This window comes from Gymnogyps californianus, chromosome Z (assembly GCF_018139145.2).
Source record: "Gymnogyps californianus isolate 813 chromosome Z, ASM1813914v2, whole genome shotgun sequence".
Classification (NCBI taxonomy): Eukaryota; Metazoa; Chordata; class Aves; order Accipitriformes; family Cathartidae; genus Gymnogyps; species Gymnogyps californianus.
In genome coordinates this window covers 30,551,817-30,571,834 of record NC_059500.1, presented here as the reverse complement: position 1 = coordinate 30,571,834, position 20,018 = coordinate 30,551,817, and the positions used below count along the sequence as shown (strand labels likewise).

Genomic DNA, 20,018 nt, shown 5'->3' with positions numbered 1-20,018 from the left:
GGTTGAACCACTTCTCCTTCACCCAGGCAAGTCCCGGGGGAGAAGGGGCACAGCTGTGCCTCCGTAATAGTTCCTTGATCGACATCCTGCTGACTGCGCCAATTAATGATGTCGCAGAAAGACCGGACAGATAGTGATGTATTTTAAAAGTCGGTTTTCTTTAATGATGTCAGAATGTAACGGTCAAATTGAACAGGAATGTTATGTTGTATTGAGATATCACAGCCAGATTAAACAGGAATATTAGGTCATAACACTGTGACGAACGCAACTTACAGGTTCAGGGTGTCAGTTGGGAACTATCACTACACGAACTGTAACCAAATCTAAGCTTAGAACGATGACTCAGAACGCGCACTCACTCACCGATAAGGCAAGGGTCTCAACCTGGAGAAGTTTCCGCGGGCGGCGTCCCGACCCACGGGGAGAGTACCTGACTGCAGACGCGCTGCCGAGGGACTGGCTCGATTTGCCCTCTGGCAGGGCTCCATTTATACCGTGGGTCGGATCGGGGCTTGTGGTCGTGCAGATATATGGTCAGCGGTCTGGAAACTTCTCTTAACTGAGGGGTTTCACTGGTTGAGGTGTTTTTGGCAGGCTCGGGCAGCTGGGGTGCATGACTTGGGGCACTCTGTGTACGTGATTCCGGTCACCACGCGGCTGGCCGGCTGGCCCCCCAAACCACAGCTTCTAGTTTAACTCTCCAGCAGTCGAGAAGTTTCAGCCTTTATCGGCGCAGGTGCACCTGCCACAGGGGGCTGGGAAGGAAATGAAGTACAGCAAAAGGATGGAGAGGTTGGCAGTGGGGGAAAGGACAGGACAGCAGAGGGGATGACGGTCGGAGGCAGGAGACGCTGAAGAAATGACCAAGGTGAAGAGGAGCGACTGGGGGGGGACTGAGGGGGGCAGAGGACCAGAGAGAGCATCAGCTGGAAGTGAGGCTCTGGCAGCTCCCTGCCTCCACCTTACCACTGCCTGCGGTTCAGGAGAACGCTGGCCACCACTTCTGGGCCTCTCCTGCCCTCCGCAGCCAGCAAATACCTCACCCCATCCGCGCCCCCAGCCCCCCCGCGCTCTCCCCTTACTGCCACAGCGACGCTGCAGCCCACGGCTGCGGCAGGCAGGCCAGGCTGAGCTGGCACTGGGGGATGCAGGCCGGGCATCCTCCCGTCTTTGCTCTCCTAGCCCTTCTGCAGAGCAGCTCCTGAAAGGCTGCAGCAGGCTCTTCGCACATCCTTCTCAGCCCCAGCACCATGCATGACACTCGTGGGCTCAGTGTCTCTTGCTGGCTGTTGCGTTCTCTTTCACAACTAACAACGTTTACCCGTACCTGACACCACCCCCTCCTCCCACCCCAGACGGCAAAGCTGCTTATCAATGCAGAAAGGAAGGACAACGGTTTCTGTCCACATTAGCAGTGGTTTTTTGCACCCCACCTTTAGCTACCTCTGTAGCTGACCTTCCATCAGCAAGAGAAAACTGTGTTACTTCGGCCGTCTACCCTTGGCCCTTTGAGAGGCAAACCACGTTGGGCAATTCTTGCTGTGACGGGGCAGGCAGATTGGATGCCTCCCAGCAAGAGTCAGGAGCTTTGCAGTTTCTGGTGCACTCCTGCTGCTGCCCACCTGCCATTCACCCTCCTTTGCACAGCCCCAGGAAATGCGTTTCCAGGATGCCATTTGTATATCTAAGAATCAGACAGACCAGCTGACACCAAAGCAGCCCAGGTGTAGCTGTGCATTGTAAGAAGTCCCATTTTTTCCCCAGTTGTTCTGTAGTGACTGATTCTAAGTGCATTTAAAGGCAAGGTCTGTGTTATCCATGTTATTCCCACTCCACTGAGGTCCCTGTTCATCACCGGCTGGCTGCAAAAGCCCCCACCAGCTACCATTATCTCATGCAGCAGAACAGCACTTCAGGCTCAAACCAGCATCTTTAACATGAACTGTGCATCGGCCTCAGTTTATAACCAAGTACCAAATAAAGGAAAAACAAGCATTTACATTTTATATAAGCGTTTATTTACAACTTGTTTAACAACTGTACACTCTTCTGTCACCTTGGAAGCATTAGTGTATTTGACTGGGAAAAAATATTAAACTTTTTGATTCCAATGATCATTACTGAGTATTTTTTTTGTCTATATACAGATATGTATATTAATACTGCTACCATGACAATCTGGTAGTCACACAATTTGTAGAAGAACTGGAATGGGAAATTAATGTTTTGACACTCTAGGAATCCATTCTTTTACAGAAAATATATCACTGGCAACTTCACAAACAGTTACGTTGATAATTGGTCAACACTTAATTCAGGACTGTCAAACAAGCTGCTATTAAGAAAGTAAGAGAGTTTTCTATGCAGCACAAATGAAGTTAGTGTATCAGAGACACGCTGGGGATCGCCTCTGAGTTGTGAGCTCGCAATCACTTCACGACAGAGATGCGAGGCTAATCTAATTAAAGTAGCCAGCTCACTTGCTGAAAGTTGCTGGCTCCACCTGACATCTCTCTGTTGCATTAGTGAACTCAAACGATTTTTGTCAAGCTAAACACACGTACATACAAATGTCTTGAGGCTCAAGAACAACTGATACTTAGTCTCTAATTTGCACAGACCACTGGGAGAAATGAGGTACTGCTCAGCTTCACCTTGGGACACCTGTGCAGGCAGGTGCACGAAAACACAGCCATCCCCTCCTGCCTTGCACAGAGCCCCTGATTTCAGGGATCCTGCACCCAGCCTGGCTTGGGGCAGGGTGCAATCCCAGCCGGAGCAGCACTTGCAAATGAGAAACAAACCATGCCTTTAACACCCAACAAAAAGAAGTTTTTCTACTAACACTTGCCCTGACACGCAACAAGGGATCCATGGCTAGGACCTGGAAAGACACAAATCCTTTAGCTCTCTGCTGGACTCAGTCTGATGAAAGCGCTGCTGCCTCTGCTGCAGGAATACCTGACGTCGCCAGCAAACCCCAGATCCTGCCTGCAGGTCACATCAGACTTCACTGCCCCAGGTCCTGGTGGACCAGGAAAGACAGATCCCCCTCTGGGAGTCTTTCTGGACTGCTGTCAGCCGGAGCACCTGGCAGCCACAGGCTCCCCTATCTGGTACGGTATCCAGAAGGGAACACCCACACACTTCTGACCAGGATCTTAATGCTTATCCTTCCCTCTCCTGCACGGTCTGCTTGGAGCCCATTCCTACCTGCCCTTCCCTTTGCCGGGTGGCACAGACCCCCCTGCGGAAACAGACGTGGGGACATGATCTGTCTTTTCTCCAAGTCACTCTGCACAACGCCACTGACACAGTGGGTATCAGGATCCCTGAGGACTGAACACACGCAGGTGTCTGAGTGCACAAGGTGCAGCTCTGCCCACAGCCCCACTTGACAGGCCAGGGACGAGGCGCGCACTGTGTTTTGTGACCAGAAGTGACTGCAGAGACTAGTGGTTGCAACATTTCTCCAGCATGAGGGTGCTCACATGGAAAATAGGGCTGCTGGTTATGCTACTGCCTGAATAAGCAAAACTGTTCTTGGAGTAAGCAGAGTACATACGTGTTTATATTTTTGCAGGATTAAGATCCAAGTGAGCAAGAATGGGGTTTCTCTAGAACTAGACTTAAACCAAACCACTTACGGTACTCGTCATTCAGAGTCTCTTCAGATTTTCCGGCAAGTACTATGGCTTAAAAGCCCCCTTCCCCGTTTGTTACACACTAACTCCTATACAATAAACCTCTTAACTTACAACACTACAGCACTCCCTCGTCTTCTGAATCTTGCCAGTACTGGATGTCCAATACAAAACAAAGATACAGTAGTACAAATGTGCAGCTATTTAAGAATATTAAATAAGCAGCTTTTTAAATTAATATAGGCAGTACAAAGCATTTTGAGTTATACTGTCTACATATGGCAAATCTTATAGCTAAACTTCATAATACAAAGAAACAGCCAAGCTAGTGCAATTGGAAATTAAATAGCTAAGACTGCAATAAGGAGGAAAAAAGAAAAAAATAGTACAGGTGAAAGATAAACGACCCAAATTATAAACTGGCAAGGACAGTCTGCATAATACTGAAAGTGTAGACAGCTTTCATACTTATCTCCATTCACGTTCTTTCCTCAGATTGTTTTAACAATTGTACACAGATTCAAAAAAAGTTTCTGAAAGAAACTGACAACACAGCTACAATGTAGAGAGAAAAATACAACAGCCACAAACTACTGCGTATATACATAGTAAGGAAGCAGGCAGTGCCTGTGAACAAAATACTGCCCAGTAGTTTGCCTGGCTCGGAGATTATCAGATGAACCTTGCCTGGTTTTCTAAGGAAGATGGGATGGCCAAGCAGCAATTCATTAGTCATTTCTCCTGGTAAAACACCTCCTTCACTTTACTTTAATTATTATAAGATTCAAAGTGGATCCTTTAAGGGTGCAGGTGCTTTGAAATTTTAACAGTAACCAACAGGCGTTTTTAGTAACACATTAAGACTAGATTTTTATAGTTCAGTATATGAAAATGTTGCAGGAAGTCTGTGTGTTAATACTGTTAATCAGAATTAAATAAAGTGGACAGGCAGAAGTAAAATGGAGAGCTGACAGTGCTCTGTCAGTTTGCAGAACGCCTCCTGTCGAGTTCTGAATACTGGATTTCCTCTCTTCTAGCCTCATAGGAGACTTTTTGTGAAGAGAAAGAGTAAATGGAAGCGGGAAATGGGAAAGCCACTCCCCAGGATGGTAAGCTTCTCTGCAAGTAGATCTCCCTTTGAAACCAGATGGCCATGAGTCTTAAGTGTAGAACTGGTTAAGTTTTGGTTATGCAGTCTGGACAGAAAAGCAAGTCATGCACTGAACAGTCCCTGTTATAATAATGCTGCAGGTCATGCAACCACATCACTGCAAATAAAAGAATAAAGAAGAAAGTTAAAAAGCAGATAACATATTACCATTAAAAAAACGCAGAGAACAGAACAGGTATTTTTCAGAGCAATTTAGTAAGGCTGTCTCTACTTAGAGTTGTGCAAATTCATAGGGAAAACATCTTTGCCAGAGCAACTCTTCAAATTAACAGGAAGGTTACATGCCAATAATTGGAAAGAGCAACAAACCAGCCTTGAACAATATCTAAATTTAGACATAATTCAGATAAATTTAAACACTTCTGAATAAAGTCCTTCAGGGCACCATTCTCAACTAACACAGCCATGGAAACTGAGTTTACACAGCGACGAAAAAGTCTCAGGCATTCCTGCTGTCTGTGAGTACAACAGTTAAAAAACCAAAGCAATATAAAGTGAAAGGTGCCTGTCCAATACTGTGTGTAGTTATATACTAAAAGACAATCAGGGTCATAATGACTCTGTGTGAGCCTTCGAGTGCTGAGCACTACCGAAGACTTTACGTGTTTATGTTTCATCACAGCTCATCCTACACGTGAAGCTACAACAGCATCACTGTCACACTACATTGGCAAGTTCTATTCATTGCATGCAAATACAAGTTTGAATCGCAAGAAAATTATACATATTCTTGTTAAAATAAGCTAAGTAGGAGCCACTGAGCAGCCCAAAGAGCACATCACAATGCCGTGGAAGTGAATTTAAGTTTGGAAGAGAACTGGAGAGGTTGGCATATTTCTCCATCCTTGCTGATGCACCCTCTTTCTTGGCCAGCGTAACTGGATAGGTAGAATGCTCTACTAACACAGCTATGGTGCTTTCAGCTTCCCCAAGTAACACAAATATCCCTGCACAGCATGGCACAGCACTAACTGCTCGTTCTCATTTTCGCATTGCGTTCGCTGTGACGTTACAAAGAACAAAATAGCTTCACCAGGCAGAAATCAAAGCATGCAAACTGTTTCTCTCCCCATTTACTTCTCCCTAGTATTGCACTGGTCAAAAATGATCCTAAGAACAGTTCCTGTGACAGGAAAATCCAGGTTAAATAGATAAGGAAGAATATTTATAACTAAACTCAAGGACTTAGTGCAAAAAAATCTGTCTTTCTGCTACAAGTCCTGCAGCTTGTGTATCCCTCTCTTTTACATTCTCATTCACCAACTCAGAATACTAACCATAATTGAAAAACAAATAGAAACATAGAGACATAAATCAAATGGAATAAAAACTGAAAAAAATCCCCACATTCAACACATTCAAAGCAGGCCTCGAGAGTGTATTTTGAGTAATCATTGTCTGTTAAGCTTGCTTGGCACTGCTTGCGTGCATAAAGTTACAGAGTTCAGGATTAATAATATGAAGATTACTGTAGTTAGTCTATAAAAAATTAAAAGTTCAAGCTACATAAGCATTATCTATTCTATTGTGCATAAATGAATACAGTCTACTCCTTTAGCCTCACCTGGCTATTACTTAGTTCAGACTTATTTAGTAGCACTTCAACTGCTACACATAAACAGAAATGACATTGTACGTTTCTCTTTGAATCAATAGTACTTTTGAAAGGTCTTGTAAACTCAGGACAGTATATTCTCTTTCAAGGATGTAAGAAATTCATGTGACAGTGCCCTTTCCTGACTAGAAATTCTAATCTTGTTCTAAAAAAATTGTCTGTCAATTTCTTTCTCTTGGAGAACTCCTCAAAATTAATCAATATATTTTAAAGCTACCTGTTGAGGCAGCAACACTTCAGAAGACAACAGAGATGCGAGATGTGAGGGTAAATTCACTCAGCATAACCTGTGATCGCTTCTGCAGCATCTTCAGAAATAGACAGTTTACGCAGCAGATGATGTGTCTACAGAGGAGTGACTTTCTCTTACTTCCTTCCCTTGCCAGTCCAAAATATTCCAGCTATACGTGAAGGCTCATTGCCAGCCTGGGGGATTATTTCTTAGTGAGGCACTTCCCTTCAATATTCAGTGCCTAATCTCAACAGCTCTACTTCATTACAAGTGGTTATCCGTCCCTTAAAATCTTCCTTAGCTTCTCACTGTCCTCTTCTGTTTTTTCAACACACAGAAGTGACTGGGACAACTCCAGCACATCAAAGCCACAGAAAGGATGGCAGCCTTTTTCACTAACCTAGCCAGCTCTGGAGGTACCTACCAACACAAGAACTTTTAATTCAGAGCACTGTTCACACAAGTCAAATCTGATGCAAAAAAACCCCCACCAAACCCAGCCACATGTCCTCTCTGAGCAACTACTTTTTTTCCTGTTCAGTCTGTCTTTGGTCCTAAGATGGACCAGGCTTTCCGTAGCCAACAATCTGCTGTCTGTGAGCAGTACTTTGTAACGCAATCACCAAAGCTATCAGAGCAATGCAGTCTACTCACTTTCAAGTCTAACACTAGACACTCTTCCCAAATATTTCTGCCAAGCTTCTGCTTTGAAGTAACTGCCTCCAGATTTCTCTTCCTGCAGATTTCCTAACTTCATTACTTACTGGCTTCTACTGCTAAAGTTTGTTTTTCTTTCTGCATCTATTCTTTCTATGTCTTCATGATATTTTCTTTAGATTTTTTTAAAGGAGCCTTTCAACATAGCATCTTCCAGAGCTGCACTAACACCACTTCGCATTTTTATAACTCTTACAACTAGAGAATACAAAGCGGACTATAAATTCTAAGAATTGCGGCCTTACAATGTCATGCTTATAACTATTCCAAGATTTTACTGATACTGCTAAATAAAACCTTTAAAATCTCTCTTGAAACCACTGATACCTCTAGGAAATAGGTTTACTCTCCTGCTTACTAATCTTTGGTGACTGAGAACTACAATCTCTGCTTTACAAAATTTTAAATTACAGAATGAATGTTATATTCAAATCCAAATCAGAAGTCAAATGGTCTCACTACAACTATTTTATAACTCCATAAATATTACACCATTTGGGATTTTCTTAAAATTCTGCTCATTTTCATGATCACGCCAACAACACGACCATGCTAACAAGCTAACAATTGGCTTTATGTTGATTTTCTCTTCTCTTAGAGATAACCACTAGGGATTCAAGTTCCATTTGCAGAATAAGCTATCCTATATGTGTGGAAATACTTGCTTTTGCAGTATTTCAGATTTGTGCCATGCTACAGTAGTTAACAGCTCTTCAAAGTGCTGACAAATGACCACTTTTGTAACGATTAAAATAACCATATTGCTCTTTCTGAAATGTGATACTCTAACTTCATCTGATAGTAAAGGACCTCTCTAATGCGAAGCAATGAATAAAGTCACCACCAGACTGGAAAGGCTTCCCAACTGTCCTGGATTTCCCTCTACTAGCAATGTTTTTCATGTTGTATGGATCAATCGCTGAGATCCAAAGCAACAAGACAGCAGCAAGAAATTTTTATCGGACAAATGGAACCTACTTTCAGTCCAGAACCGACATGCAGGGCAAAGGAGACTGAAGGATACGCAGCTTTCCAAATTACTTTATACTCATAGCAAACAGCAGCAGAGGAAATTCGTGATTTGCCACCAGAGCCAACCAATGCAGAGATCTGCTTCAGGACAGTCCTGCATTACCTTGACAAGGCCTAAAAGTGAAGGTTAGAATCTGGGCCATAGTAAAGTTAACAGCAAAACCATCTCCTAGCAACTAATAGATGAGCACTTCAATCACAGCAGTTCTCATGAGCTCCTGCTGATCCACTGACTACAATCTGACACCAGAACAATTTGTCTGGGAAGCTGCCTTGTCTATACTGCCAGGTGTTGCTTCAGTGCCCCATGGGACGGCAATGACTGTCAAGTTTTCTAGAGCTCCTCAATCAACATTCATTCATTACCTAATTCAATGAGCTGATACATTTAAAAAATGAACTTTGTGTCTCAGTATCTCAATGAATCCACAACAGCAAAGTCAAGGAAAAACAGAAGACAGAGCTAGCTAAAGCCCTCAGCTTCTCCAAATGGTGCAATGAAGCTGGCAGCAGAGTCAAAATCTCCGGGGGTTCACCGTACCAGATGCAACAAGTCTGAGGTTGCTGTGGCTGATAATGACAGCTTCTGCCTTATTCACATAGGTAAAGCCTCTAATACTTAATCAACTGCAATTCAAAATTAATTAAAAAAAAATCCCAGCTCCAAAAGCTCACATTCTGTTTCACTGTTTTTAAATTAACACCAAAAAGCAAAATGGTGAAAGATATAGTGCTCTTCAGATTTTTGTACTTAATAGTTGCTTGCATCTGTCTCCCTCACCTTCAAACTGAAGAAATCACCCCTTATTTTCACTTATAGCCTGCAGAGTCACTGACAAACTTCCACTCCTTTTCTGGACTTCCAGAGGGAAGAAAGATCACAGGAGCAAGGCAATGCAATCAGTCAGGCCAGGACATTTTCTTGATTCCTTGAAAGTGAAAAACTGGAGGTATGGCTAGGATCCTACCTAGAATCTGACATCTGCCAGAAGCCAATAATATGATTTGGCTTGTGGAGATGTTCTGAGCACAAGTGAGATTCGTTACTTGCTCCTACACCAACCTATGAGATAACGCAAGATTTCACTTCTTTTCCCTGATGCAAGGCACAAAGTCGAAAAGCACTGCTCTTGCCAATACAGAAGGGAGCGGGACGGCTCGGATTTGGGAGGGGACGTGTCTGAGCTGTGTGCAGTTTGTAATGTTCAAAACCTCATTCATTGAATTTCTTGCTTATCTGATCTTTACATTTAAATTGTTATAATGATTCACCTCTTCATTTTAACAGAATGCTAAATGTATCATACTGCCAGCATCAGGTAATACACTTGTTCTAAGGAGGGACTTCTGAAAAGGTTTCTTTATAAGTGCCTGATTTCCTGAGATCACATTTCAGTCATAATCCAGCTATCGAACTACTCTGTAGGTGACACCCCTGAAGTATGACTGCTTGGCTTAGAGGAAAAAACAACACTTGAAAGTATTTCCTGACAGAGTAACCTCTTTTAGCTAATTATTTGCACAATACCGGTGAGGAAAACACCTGCAAAATTTGCTAAACTTGGCTTGGAGATACCGAAGTTTATCAATACAATATTACTGCAAAACACAGAGTCCACATTCTACCTAAAACACATGTGCAAAAACCCATAAGAAGTCAGTATTGTATAGCTGACTTTGAGTGCAAAAATACTTCCCTCATCAATCCTTGCAAAAAGCCAAAATGCTGGGCAAGAATAAAAATCTCTATAAAATGAGTAAAATTCATGTACTGTTTTGCTTCATAAGAAAAAGAAAAATTAGCCACATTCAGGACAGTCTTCCTCCAAATCACTAACTAGAAGAAAATCAAGTGGTGAAATGAAAATATTTTCCAACTACCAAATCTACAGAAAATGGCAGCACATCAAGACAATTAAACCCACTAAAAAACATCCAGGAAGCTGCTAAGTGGATAGTCTCATATACTAGAGAACTGAGGAAAAGCAAAAGCTACTTGCACATGTCAAAATACTGAGGACTTTAAAATTGCCAAATCCTCTTAAATTTTTTTGACAGCTTGCACACACCACTTACTATTTAACATCATCATAAAGCAGTAACAGGAACATTCACTGTTAATTCTTTCATACACAATGAATATAAAATTGCCGGTGCTCCTTACATGAATAGAAAGCCACAGAAAACTTGCAGAAGCATTACTGCTATCTCAAGTGACATCAGAACAGGACAAGATTACCGTTTACTTATTTCCAGAGAGATAATGAAAAGCATCTTGTAGCCGTTATATATTTACTTCATTTTACAATATATAGAGCTGTGTGCTCTAGTCATTTATTTTCCTTTGCACTGTGGGTGGAACACACAACCTTTAAATTAGATTACTTCAGTTTTCACAGCAGTTGGAAAATACATGTTATGATCCAGGTGGGTACGTGTTGCTATCATGAAAATGGGGAACTTGAATATTCTTTTCTGTAATGTCTGATCAGATATGCTAACAACTTAACTCTCCATGGAAGTATACGAACTGGACTGCACACACATCCTTTAAGACCAGAAACTAAGCTTCAGCTCTGAACAATGAAAATATTTGTCCATTTAACTGGTATCTTTTATTGGCATTAATTAAAATCTCTCAGAAAGATTATTCTGGGCAGATCCTCAGCACAGTGCTCAGGAATGTACTCTCATGAACTCTTCAGCTGTTTTATCGCTGCCCTGGAGAACCTTTCCTCTTTAACTTCAATCTGTAGGGGTTTTTTGTAGTGTATCAGGACAGGATATACCATTGCTTTAATAATTACCATTACAATTTTGATGTAAATAGTCTTTGTTGCCCCAGAAAAAGTGTTCCTACAAGCTTCTTAGAAGTATCTAATGTACTGAAAGAATTCTGTTTTACAGGGTTTTTTTCGCTTGTATTCTTTTATTACTGAAGGTAAGACAAACCGACAGCATTCATTGGTAGCTCATCTATACATGTGCTTATTCCCTGAAGTCACGCTCTGAGCCTCTTCTTTTTCTTAATACCACACTACTCCCAAAGCTACATAATAAGCAAGTAAAATAATGAAGCTTCTTTCAATAAAGAAGCTGTTCTAGTGAGAAAGAAGGTTTAATGATGTTCACCACCTGCATTCATCTACACCCAAAGACTAAGAATTGATGTATGCAGCAAATAATAGAAGTAAAATGCTGAAGAACAAGGAATTAAATTCCTGATGATTATCACTAGAAGACAGAACAAAAGACTTACTGGAACTGGATAGCAACAGAGTATATTTCTGTGAGATTGCAGAATATTTTTAGATTTTTATATTCAACACAAATTCTGGGAAATACCAGAATTTCTACAAGTTTGCGAATTCTCAAAAGACAACATGCTTGTTCAATCTTGTCTAACAATTACTATGAGCAACAGTAAAGCACAGATTCAGTATTAGTCTTGTTTTGCTCTTTGATGCTATATAATGATGCTATATATTCTTGAAGGGAACTATAGAAAACACTTCAGTGTCTTATCGTAGGGGAAAAGGAAAGACCGACTAGAACCACAAAGCAGAACATAAAAGCCAACAACCACTAAGAAGCGAAAAAGCCATGAGAGACAGGAAAGTAAAAGCTAAAAATGAGGCTTCTAATCAGCATTTATTCACCTCCTAACCGTCAGGGGCATTTGCCTGTCATCAAAACTTTGGAGGCAAAATGGTAAAACCAATGTTAAAATAATAAAAGCAAGTAGTTTTATTCTAGTGTGCATATTGTGTTCAAGTTATTTTAGACCTGCACCTAATTAATAGCAACAGGCAATTAAATTACTAGACAAAATTAAGAGATAAAACTTCCCATTAAGGTCCTGGTATTCCTTGCTTTCACAAATAGGCTTTGGCAGTTTGGTGACAGAGCCAGCCAGATTAAAATAAAAATGGAGCTTTAGGTATTCTTAGGTTCCTTCTCTGGGTGATACAAAATGCTGTAATCTCAAGAACATCAAATTCCCTCAGAGAAGTGATCTTATTTGCTCCTGTTCACATGTGGCATGTGGTAAAGAGTTCTTCAGATGACTAGAATGGATTGCACAATAAGATCAGTAAAAGACGTCCCACACAAACTGTGGTCATCTTGCTAGATAACACATACGACTTCTTGACCCTTTAGTATTCTGTATCCCAATAAGAGAGTATCACCTCACTGAGCTACAGAAATTGTCCTAAACTTCCTTTACATTGCTACCTTTCTTCACACATGAAGATACTTTCACTGTCTTATTTAATCTTGCAAGCATAGCCCAGACATGTCATACATTGAATAAGAGAATTTTTAGAAAATGAGTTTTTTCCAAACGTGAGGAATAAAAGACAAACCTATATGCAGTTAATAGCCTTCAGCATCTGTTTTCGTATTACTGGGAGGAAAAAAAAATCAGAACTGATAAGTATTTTCAGACACATATTGAATGCATTTCTTAGCCTAGATTAAAACAGATGAGGTACTTCAGGAGAAAACAGTAGCTAAAAGTGTCATTCACCTGTTCCTTACCCTTTAATCTAGGTGTGCTTGTTTTAATTATCCTTTGCTCGTTCCACCTGAGTTGTGAATTAATATAGACCTCCAGATGATTAATAAATGCTAGTATGTCTTTTCTCTAAAGGGATTTATGAAAAAATGTCTTCACTTGGGAGGGCATTAAAATAAAGTAAAAGAATAAATTTATAAACCAGACTGCATGTGCATTACAGTCCAAACAGTCTCTATATGAAAAATGTTTAAAACTGAATCACCACAACATGTATGTATATGAAACTTTCAACCAATACTCAGGTCCTCCATGTCCATCAATTCTTTGACAAAAATGACAGGGAGAGCATAGAATTAGTCAGGGAAAAAGCAGAACTTTGTAGAAACAGAACCTAAATTAATAGTAGGGGCCACCATCCACCCCACTGATCAACATGAAGGTGCTACAATGAGTGATGTACAATTAACCAGCTACACACTAGAAAGGCAGTACAACAAATCACAGCCAGTTTCCAACAAAGTCAGCAACAAACTCACCTGAAGGCACTGGTACCATTAGTAAGGCAACTGATACAATTATACCCTGAATCAATATATTAAAAGCAAATCTTTTAGTAGGGGATGACAACTGGAACACATTAACATCAACAATACTAATCAGGGCCTTGATCCATTATGTACTGTTCATCCATAATTATAAAAATTTAAAACAAATGTCATTTTTAAATGGATGATGCAGTAGCATATTAGAGCATTCTAAATATTTCTCAATCTTTTTATAATATATATTAAGCATACACTTGACCAAGAAGAGTGGAACAAACCATGTGAAAATATTCAGTTCTGCCAGCAAAAGAGGTAACACCAGTAGATAAAGAAAAACCTGAAAAAAAATCATCCTGCTTCCCTATTAAATGCCAAAAATAAGAGCAAACTTTGCATGTAGGAGATTTAATTTAAAAAAAAAAAATCATTATTTTTGCCATTGGTAAGTTTTTTAGTAGCAAATATATTTCACAATAATATTATATATACTAATGTTGCATTTCTGTAATGAGTTTGCAGCATTTTTTTTGAAGCAATAGGTTAGCATGTGAAATAAAAAGCCTAATTCCCTTTGAACAAAGACAGTCTTATAAAGCGTAACAACCTTTATAGGCACAAATGCATCAACTATGACAGGAAATTTACATTGTTACACAGCCCATATGAGGCTTTTCACAGGAGATCAGGCTTCATACAAGTAAGACACTGTTATTATACAGCACTTCTCTAGATGTTTTCAAAACTTTGGCACATTCAAAAAATGCAGAGAGAGAGAGAGATGGACTCCAAAAAATATAAGCAAAGGGTATTACAGAACAGTAAGAAACCATAATAAAACCCTTTCCTGAACTGTAAAATAATAGTAGTAACAAGGGAGAAAGAGAAAGGATGCTGGTTGATTTTCCTTGAATGTTGTCACTTGCAACAGAAGTGGCCTGGATCACAGGGCAGTTTTCTTTCTAAGGGCAAGGCTTCTCTACCTTGCTGTTGCTGGCTGGACATGACCAGGGTAAGATCTCCTTGTGCTCGTGGCTTGCCTTTGTCTAGCCAGGAAGGACTGTCCTGAGCCTGTACTAGCCAGTCTATCTTCTGCTGCTTTTTTATGCAGAGTCATTCCCTATGGACAAAGAGAAACTTCTCAGTGAATACCAACACATAATACTGAACAACTTTACTCATTTACATTTTGTTTATTATCTCCTTCTTCACCAACACTGACTAAGCTATTTTCAATTTCAAACATGAAGTATCATATTTTCAAGGATAAAGGTAAGATATTCTTCCTAATTCTTCGTGTGTTGTTGGTTTTTTTTTCTTCTTTCCCCTCCCAGTCATAGTCTGGGTTTGGAGAAACTATTGAGAAGCAGGTCCCCCCGTGTCCCAGATCTGAACATATGCATCTCCACACAAACACATGGTAACTGGACGAGTCTTTTCAAAAGTACTTCCCCTCCCCACCCTGGCCCCCTTCAGCATGTTGAGCTAGAAGAGTACTTTTCTTCTGAAAATAATTAAAGTATTGTCATCCTCTGTGAAAATACCAGCTCATATGGCAGGAGCACATCTTGAGAGAAAGTATGTTTTTAGCAGGAGTAAATGCAAGGAGGAAATGAGGGAAGCTGTGACGGGTTGTGTAGCTGTGGCTAATTAGAGAGAGAGAGAAAGCTATCAATGCTCATGTTACTGTTCATGACAGGCTACTGAACCACAGCTCTTAGCTCAGGCTTGTCTTCTGCTTGTCAGTGGGACTGATGTTACAAAATTGGTCAAGGACACTAGTAACTTGAAAATACGTTCAATATTTAAAGGATTCAAACACTCTGCTTAAGTACAATTTTTGGCTTACTAGTCATGGACATAACAAGAATGTAGAACAGCAAGAAGGAAACTCTTCCAAGGGAAGACAAAGAGGGGGAATTTGAACTCTATGATGAAGCAGAATGAAACATGAATGTTACACAGGTCAGGGATTCTTTCTATCTGAAGAGCAGTTTCAATGTAGCCACACTCTGTCAAAGAGAAGTCTTGAATGCATTTGATGAAGGTGAAAAACTTCCTGGTGTACAGGCCCAGCAAAAGCTGTATGGCTGCACAGGTCACTTCCTTATGGTTTGAATAATTTAAGTGAAGGTCTTGCCCTGGTGCTCACCCTTTGCATGGGGCTAAACTTGCACCCAAGTTGAAGGGGTCGTTTCTCAGAGCGCTTACTGCAGCAAGTAAGCTGTATTGCTTTTCTTGTACCCCTTCTTTAGAAACAACTGGAAGATTGGAGAGTGGTGAAACAAAGAAGAAAGTACATTTGAGCACTGTAAGTCAGTATAACTGAAGGGCTGGAATTACAAAATAGTAATCTGAGGTATCCTTCCCTCTAGAAAGTGCCATTTCTGGTTTTAAAACTTGGAAATAACAAACATATTCTTTTTCATTTACTCCAAGGTTATCATAGGAACATACTCTTATATAGTGATAGCTTAAAATTATTAAAAAGCATTTGTTTCCGTGTCTGCGTGTTGGAAAATGCTTTTCAAACCGAAAAACTGTAAATGAATGAATACTGTTATAAACAACCCAGAAACAACTAATATTAATAGCTTCTTTCCTTTTTTTTTTTTTTAAATAAAAAGTTTAGGAGATTCTTACCATATTGTACCAGGCACTAACAATAAATTTCTCCTCCATTTCTCTTTGACTTTTTGTTTTTTCATATTCTTTCTATAAAACAAACATCAAAAAAGCATGCATTTAAAACCAAAGTATAATAAAGTATTAGTCTATACGTAAAAAACAATGAGGCAATACGGATCTACCAGGAAACATGAGGATTACTACCTCCAATGAATGAAACATTCTGTCCCGCTCCTGCAACTGATTTTTCAGAGCCTGAATCTCAGGAGCTGCACCCTGGTTCTGCTTAGGATCTAAGGTGCGGATGACCTGTAAGAGAAAACCAGTTTGTTTTTAATTAAATCCTGCAAAAGCAATCTAATTGAAGGGAAAGACATCAAGGAATTACAACCTTTTAAGTCAGGTTAAGAAATAAAAAAGTGACTTAAAACATGTCAGTGGTAAGAAATGACACTCCAAAATGTGAAACAGAGGGATATGCAATTTTAAGACGCTGACTCCTGTAAAACAATCTTGACAGCCAGCATGATAGAGGTTCTGCCTCTGAACATCAGTCATGATATGTTAGACCATCTGAACCGGGCTCTCTTTTACAGGACTGTGAAACAAAACTACTGGTAAGAAAAAATGACACCGAAGATGTTCAGTATCCCAGACTCACACATGCAGTTCCTTCCCCTAGCTGCACTACCTTGGGGCCACAATGCTAGAAACATTTTCTCAAAGGTTTCTCTCTTCATAGCTGAGGTTTACCTGCCTGTCAATTCCTCCCGCTTAAGGACCGCTTCGGTCCTTATGGAAAGATGCCATGACCTACCTGGGGTACCAGGTGCTGTAATTTCTAGACAGCTCTGTTAGGCCAAGAAGCATTCTGTGGCACATGCATGATCATTATGTTACTAGTAAGATGAAGGGACGCCTGGTTATGTTCGTATGTGGCATCCATCACGGGGAGCATGAGTGCTAGCAAACGGAGAGCTAAACCAAGAACAAATCCAGCAAAATGCCTAGATTCCTAAGCCTTTAATAGAAAATAGCTTAAAACTTTTTAACAACCTCTGGATATATAGAAAGAGACTTCACATCTTTTGATTTTGTCTCCCATTTCAGAATTGTGTCCAGATGCTGAAATAAAACAGTGCCTTAGATTTTAGTAAGTCATTTTTACTGATTGGTACTCATGAAGGAAGTTTCATAAAAGTGTACTATGTTTCTAACAAAATAGACATTAGACCTGGATACCGTTTCAATCATGGAAGGCTATAATGATTGTACTCGTCTTCACAAAAAAAACCCAAATAAAAAAAACCCAAAACCAAACCTGAAAGTTGATAAGAAGATCACAAAAAGCTAACCTAACTAAAATAGTTAATGCCACTGTTGTATAAAACACCCTACAGTACCACAGTACATACAAATAAACAAATCTTACTGAAAAGGGAAATTGTGACTCTGTCTTTCACTGGAATACTCTGAGACACAGTCAGCAACATAAGATGTAAAAAAAAAGTAATTGAAAATTATTTGTTTAAATTTCCTGAAGACTTTTGAAACATCTCATAAGAAGTCATTGAGGAAACTACACAGAAGTAAAGTAAGGAAGCATAAAGTTTTGCCAAATTAGGAACCTACTTACAGATTCCAATTTAATGATACGCAGCCATAGCAAAGATCTTGATACCACCATGATCAGATGAACAAAGACGCTGGTATGTTTTTAAGAAACTCAAATAAAATATCAAGGTATAGTAAGAGAAGAAATGGGATTATGATTGAGACCACAATATTGCCATTTCAAAGCTGGTAGTATACCCACATCCTCAATATCATACTTAAATATTAGCCACCTTCTCAACAGAAGCATGTATTAAACAGTAAAGGCAGAGAGAATGCTGAATGTCATCAGAGAAATGTAACACCTCTCAAAGGTGGTTCAGTCAAAAAAAAGCCCACTTTACTTGGAAAAAGCATCAATAAAAGACTACATATTAAAACAGTTTCTAAACCAGTTAGCTAAACCAGAACACGAATAGAAATCAGGGCCAAAAGATGAACAAAGAAAGCAAAATCAAATTTAAATTGGTAAAGATGGCTCTGACACATGTGTAATTACCTCTGCCTGTAAATTCTGAGCCCCTCAAAAAGAACAAGCAATTTATGTGAGCAATTAGGACCTGATGAAATCTGAAGTACCTAAAAGATATATTTATTAAAAAGTGTATTAAATTATCTGCTCCAGGTAAGACAGACATTACTGACTGAGCACCACAAGACGCCTACACCATCCAGAAACACAGATAAACAGATCCAGTCACCTGTGAAGGAAAGAACCCCAAACTTCCTCTTCCCTCTCTGCCAAACTGATAAAACCAGAGTTTGTTGCTCCAACTGTGCCTGTACTTGGCGTTACTAAGCTATAATTGTGTGTACAAAGAGGTAGAACTCTTCACGACAACTGTGCCAGAAGTCCCCAAAAGTCCCAGCACAAATGACAATTAAAGAGTACTTTTACTCACAGAGCTTCCTTCCCTTGAGTTGGTTTAGATGGGTGGTTCTCCAGTTCTAAAATACAGCACAGCTACCTTGGTTATTTCTATACCACCAGTCCTAGTACGGACACTACTTTAGCTGATCTATACATTTGTCACTCAGAGACAGAAGTCCAGAAGAATTTCCACAAAGAAATAGGTTATCACAGCATTAGAAAGGGTTTAACACCCTCTCCTTGTCATCAGCCGACATGAAAGCACGCTGAACAAGGTTTGTCTGGGTGACTCAAAAATCTGAAGCAGTGGGTATACATTTGTACAGAGGCATCAGAAGGGTTTATGGATAGGTAGAAAAAGGCGACAGTCATGAACGCAAAAACAGGGTAAAAGCTTCTGCAGAATTAATCAGTATTAAGTACTGTAACGGTAAGAAGATACAAAGAACTCGCTGGGCCTTCCTTCTCTTTTACTTGCTATTGTGCATACAGATACCTCCTTTATTTTTATTCCCGCAGAGCGGACATGTGGTGTAGTCTGTCAGAGAGGGATCATTAATGTGGAACACACATACTTACACTTTTGGCCTTTTCCAAATACTTTTTGTATCGCTCTTCCATTTGCTTCATTTCCTCCTCCTTTTTCCGTAAAGCTTCTTGTAATTCTTCAATTTTGAGTGCTTTATGTCAGGAGATGCACACATCGGAAAATAACATATTATGTTTATTTTCATGTTTTTCAACAGACGTTTAAGGCACAGCTAGAATTTATTTCAGTTAAGAAAAACTAACATAAGTAACCTGATGTAGCAGATACTATAGTTTTAATTACTGAACAGCTCAGAAACACATTAAAAATGTGTACTCCTATATAATCTCATGAGATGGCTGTTTTGTACACAAATTCTGCCTTTTTTAAAATTATGAAGAAATAAAGAGAAATGAAATCATAAATCAATCCCATTACAGAACACATTTAGAATATGAGTTTATTAATGAATCACAGATTCCATAATAACTCGGTATTGTAACTATGATAAATACGAGTTTTCCTATTTTATGTAAGAGGAATAATTCTTAACAGGCACAACTCTTGCTTAAATCTGCTAAACTGTAACACTGGACACAATTTATCGGACTTGTGACATGAATATAATACTCAATTTAATCTCCACCCCACATTTTCTTAAGCAGCAATGCAGACCAGTAGGACAATTTCATTGCACAGCCTTTTCCTGTGTTGATATAAGACTATGTCAAGCCACTATTGCTTATACATCTTCTATACATCTTCTCAGATCTCAGAAAAAAAAAAAAAAAAATTGCATCATCCTGGATCAAATAGCATATAACATTGACGTCTGGTTGTCAGACAACATTAGATAATTGGCAACCCTCAGTCCATCTGTTTTGCAGCCTCATATTGA

The 20,018-nt window shown here is 39.9% G+C and overlaps 1 protein-coding gene across 1 annotated transcript in view; it reads right to left on the bottom strand.

The window, feature by feature from the left end:
- Positions 1–1,998: 1,998 nt before the first annotated feature.
- Positions 1,999–20,018, bottom strand: part of HOOK3 (hook microtubule tethering protein 3) — a 97,319-nt gene continuing 79,299 nt past the window's right edge. Inside the window, exons 20-24 of the mRNA XM_050913738.1 lie at positions 19,171–19,271; positions 16,311–16,415; positions 16,122–16,193; positions 14,462–14,598; positions 1,999–4,915 (exon numbers count right to left, since the gene is read on the bottom strand). Of these exons, the coding sequence (XP_050769695.1) occupies positions 4,900–4,915; positions 14,462–14,598; positions 16,122–16,193; positions 16,311–16,415; positions 19,171–19,271 (431 nt within the window). The 3' untranslated portion in view covers positions 1,999–4,899. The remainder of the gene's footprint in view (positions 4,916–14,461; positions 14,599–16,121; positions 16,194–16,310; positions 16,416–19,170; positions 19,272–20,018) is intronic.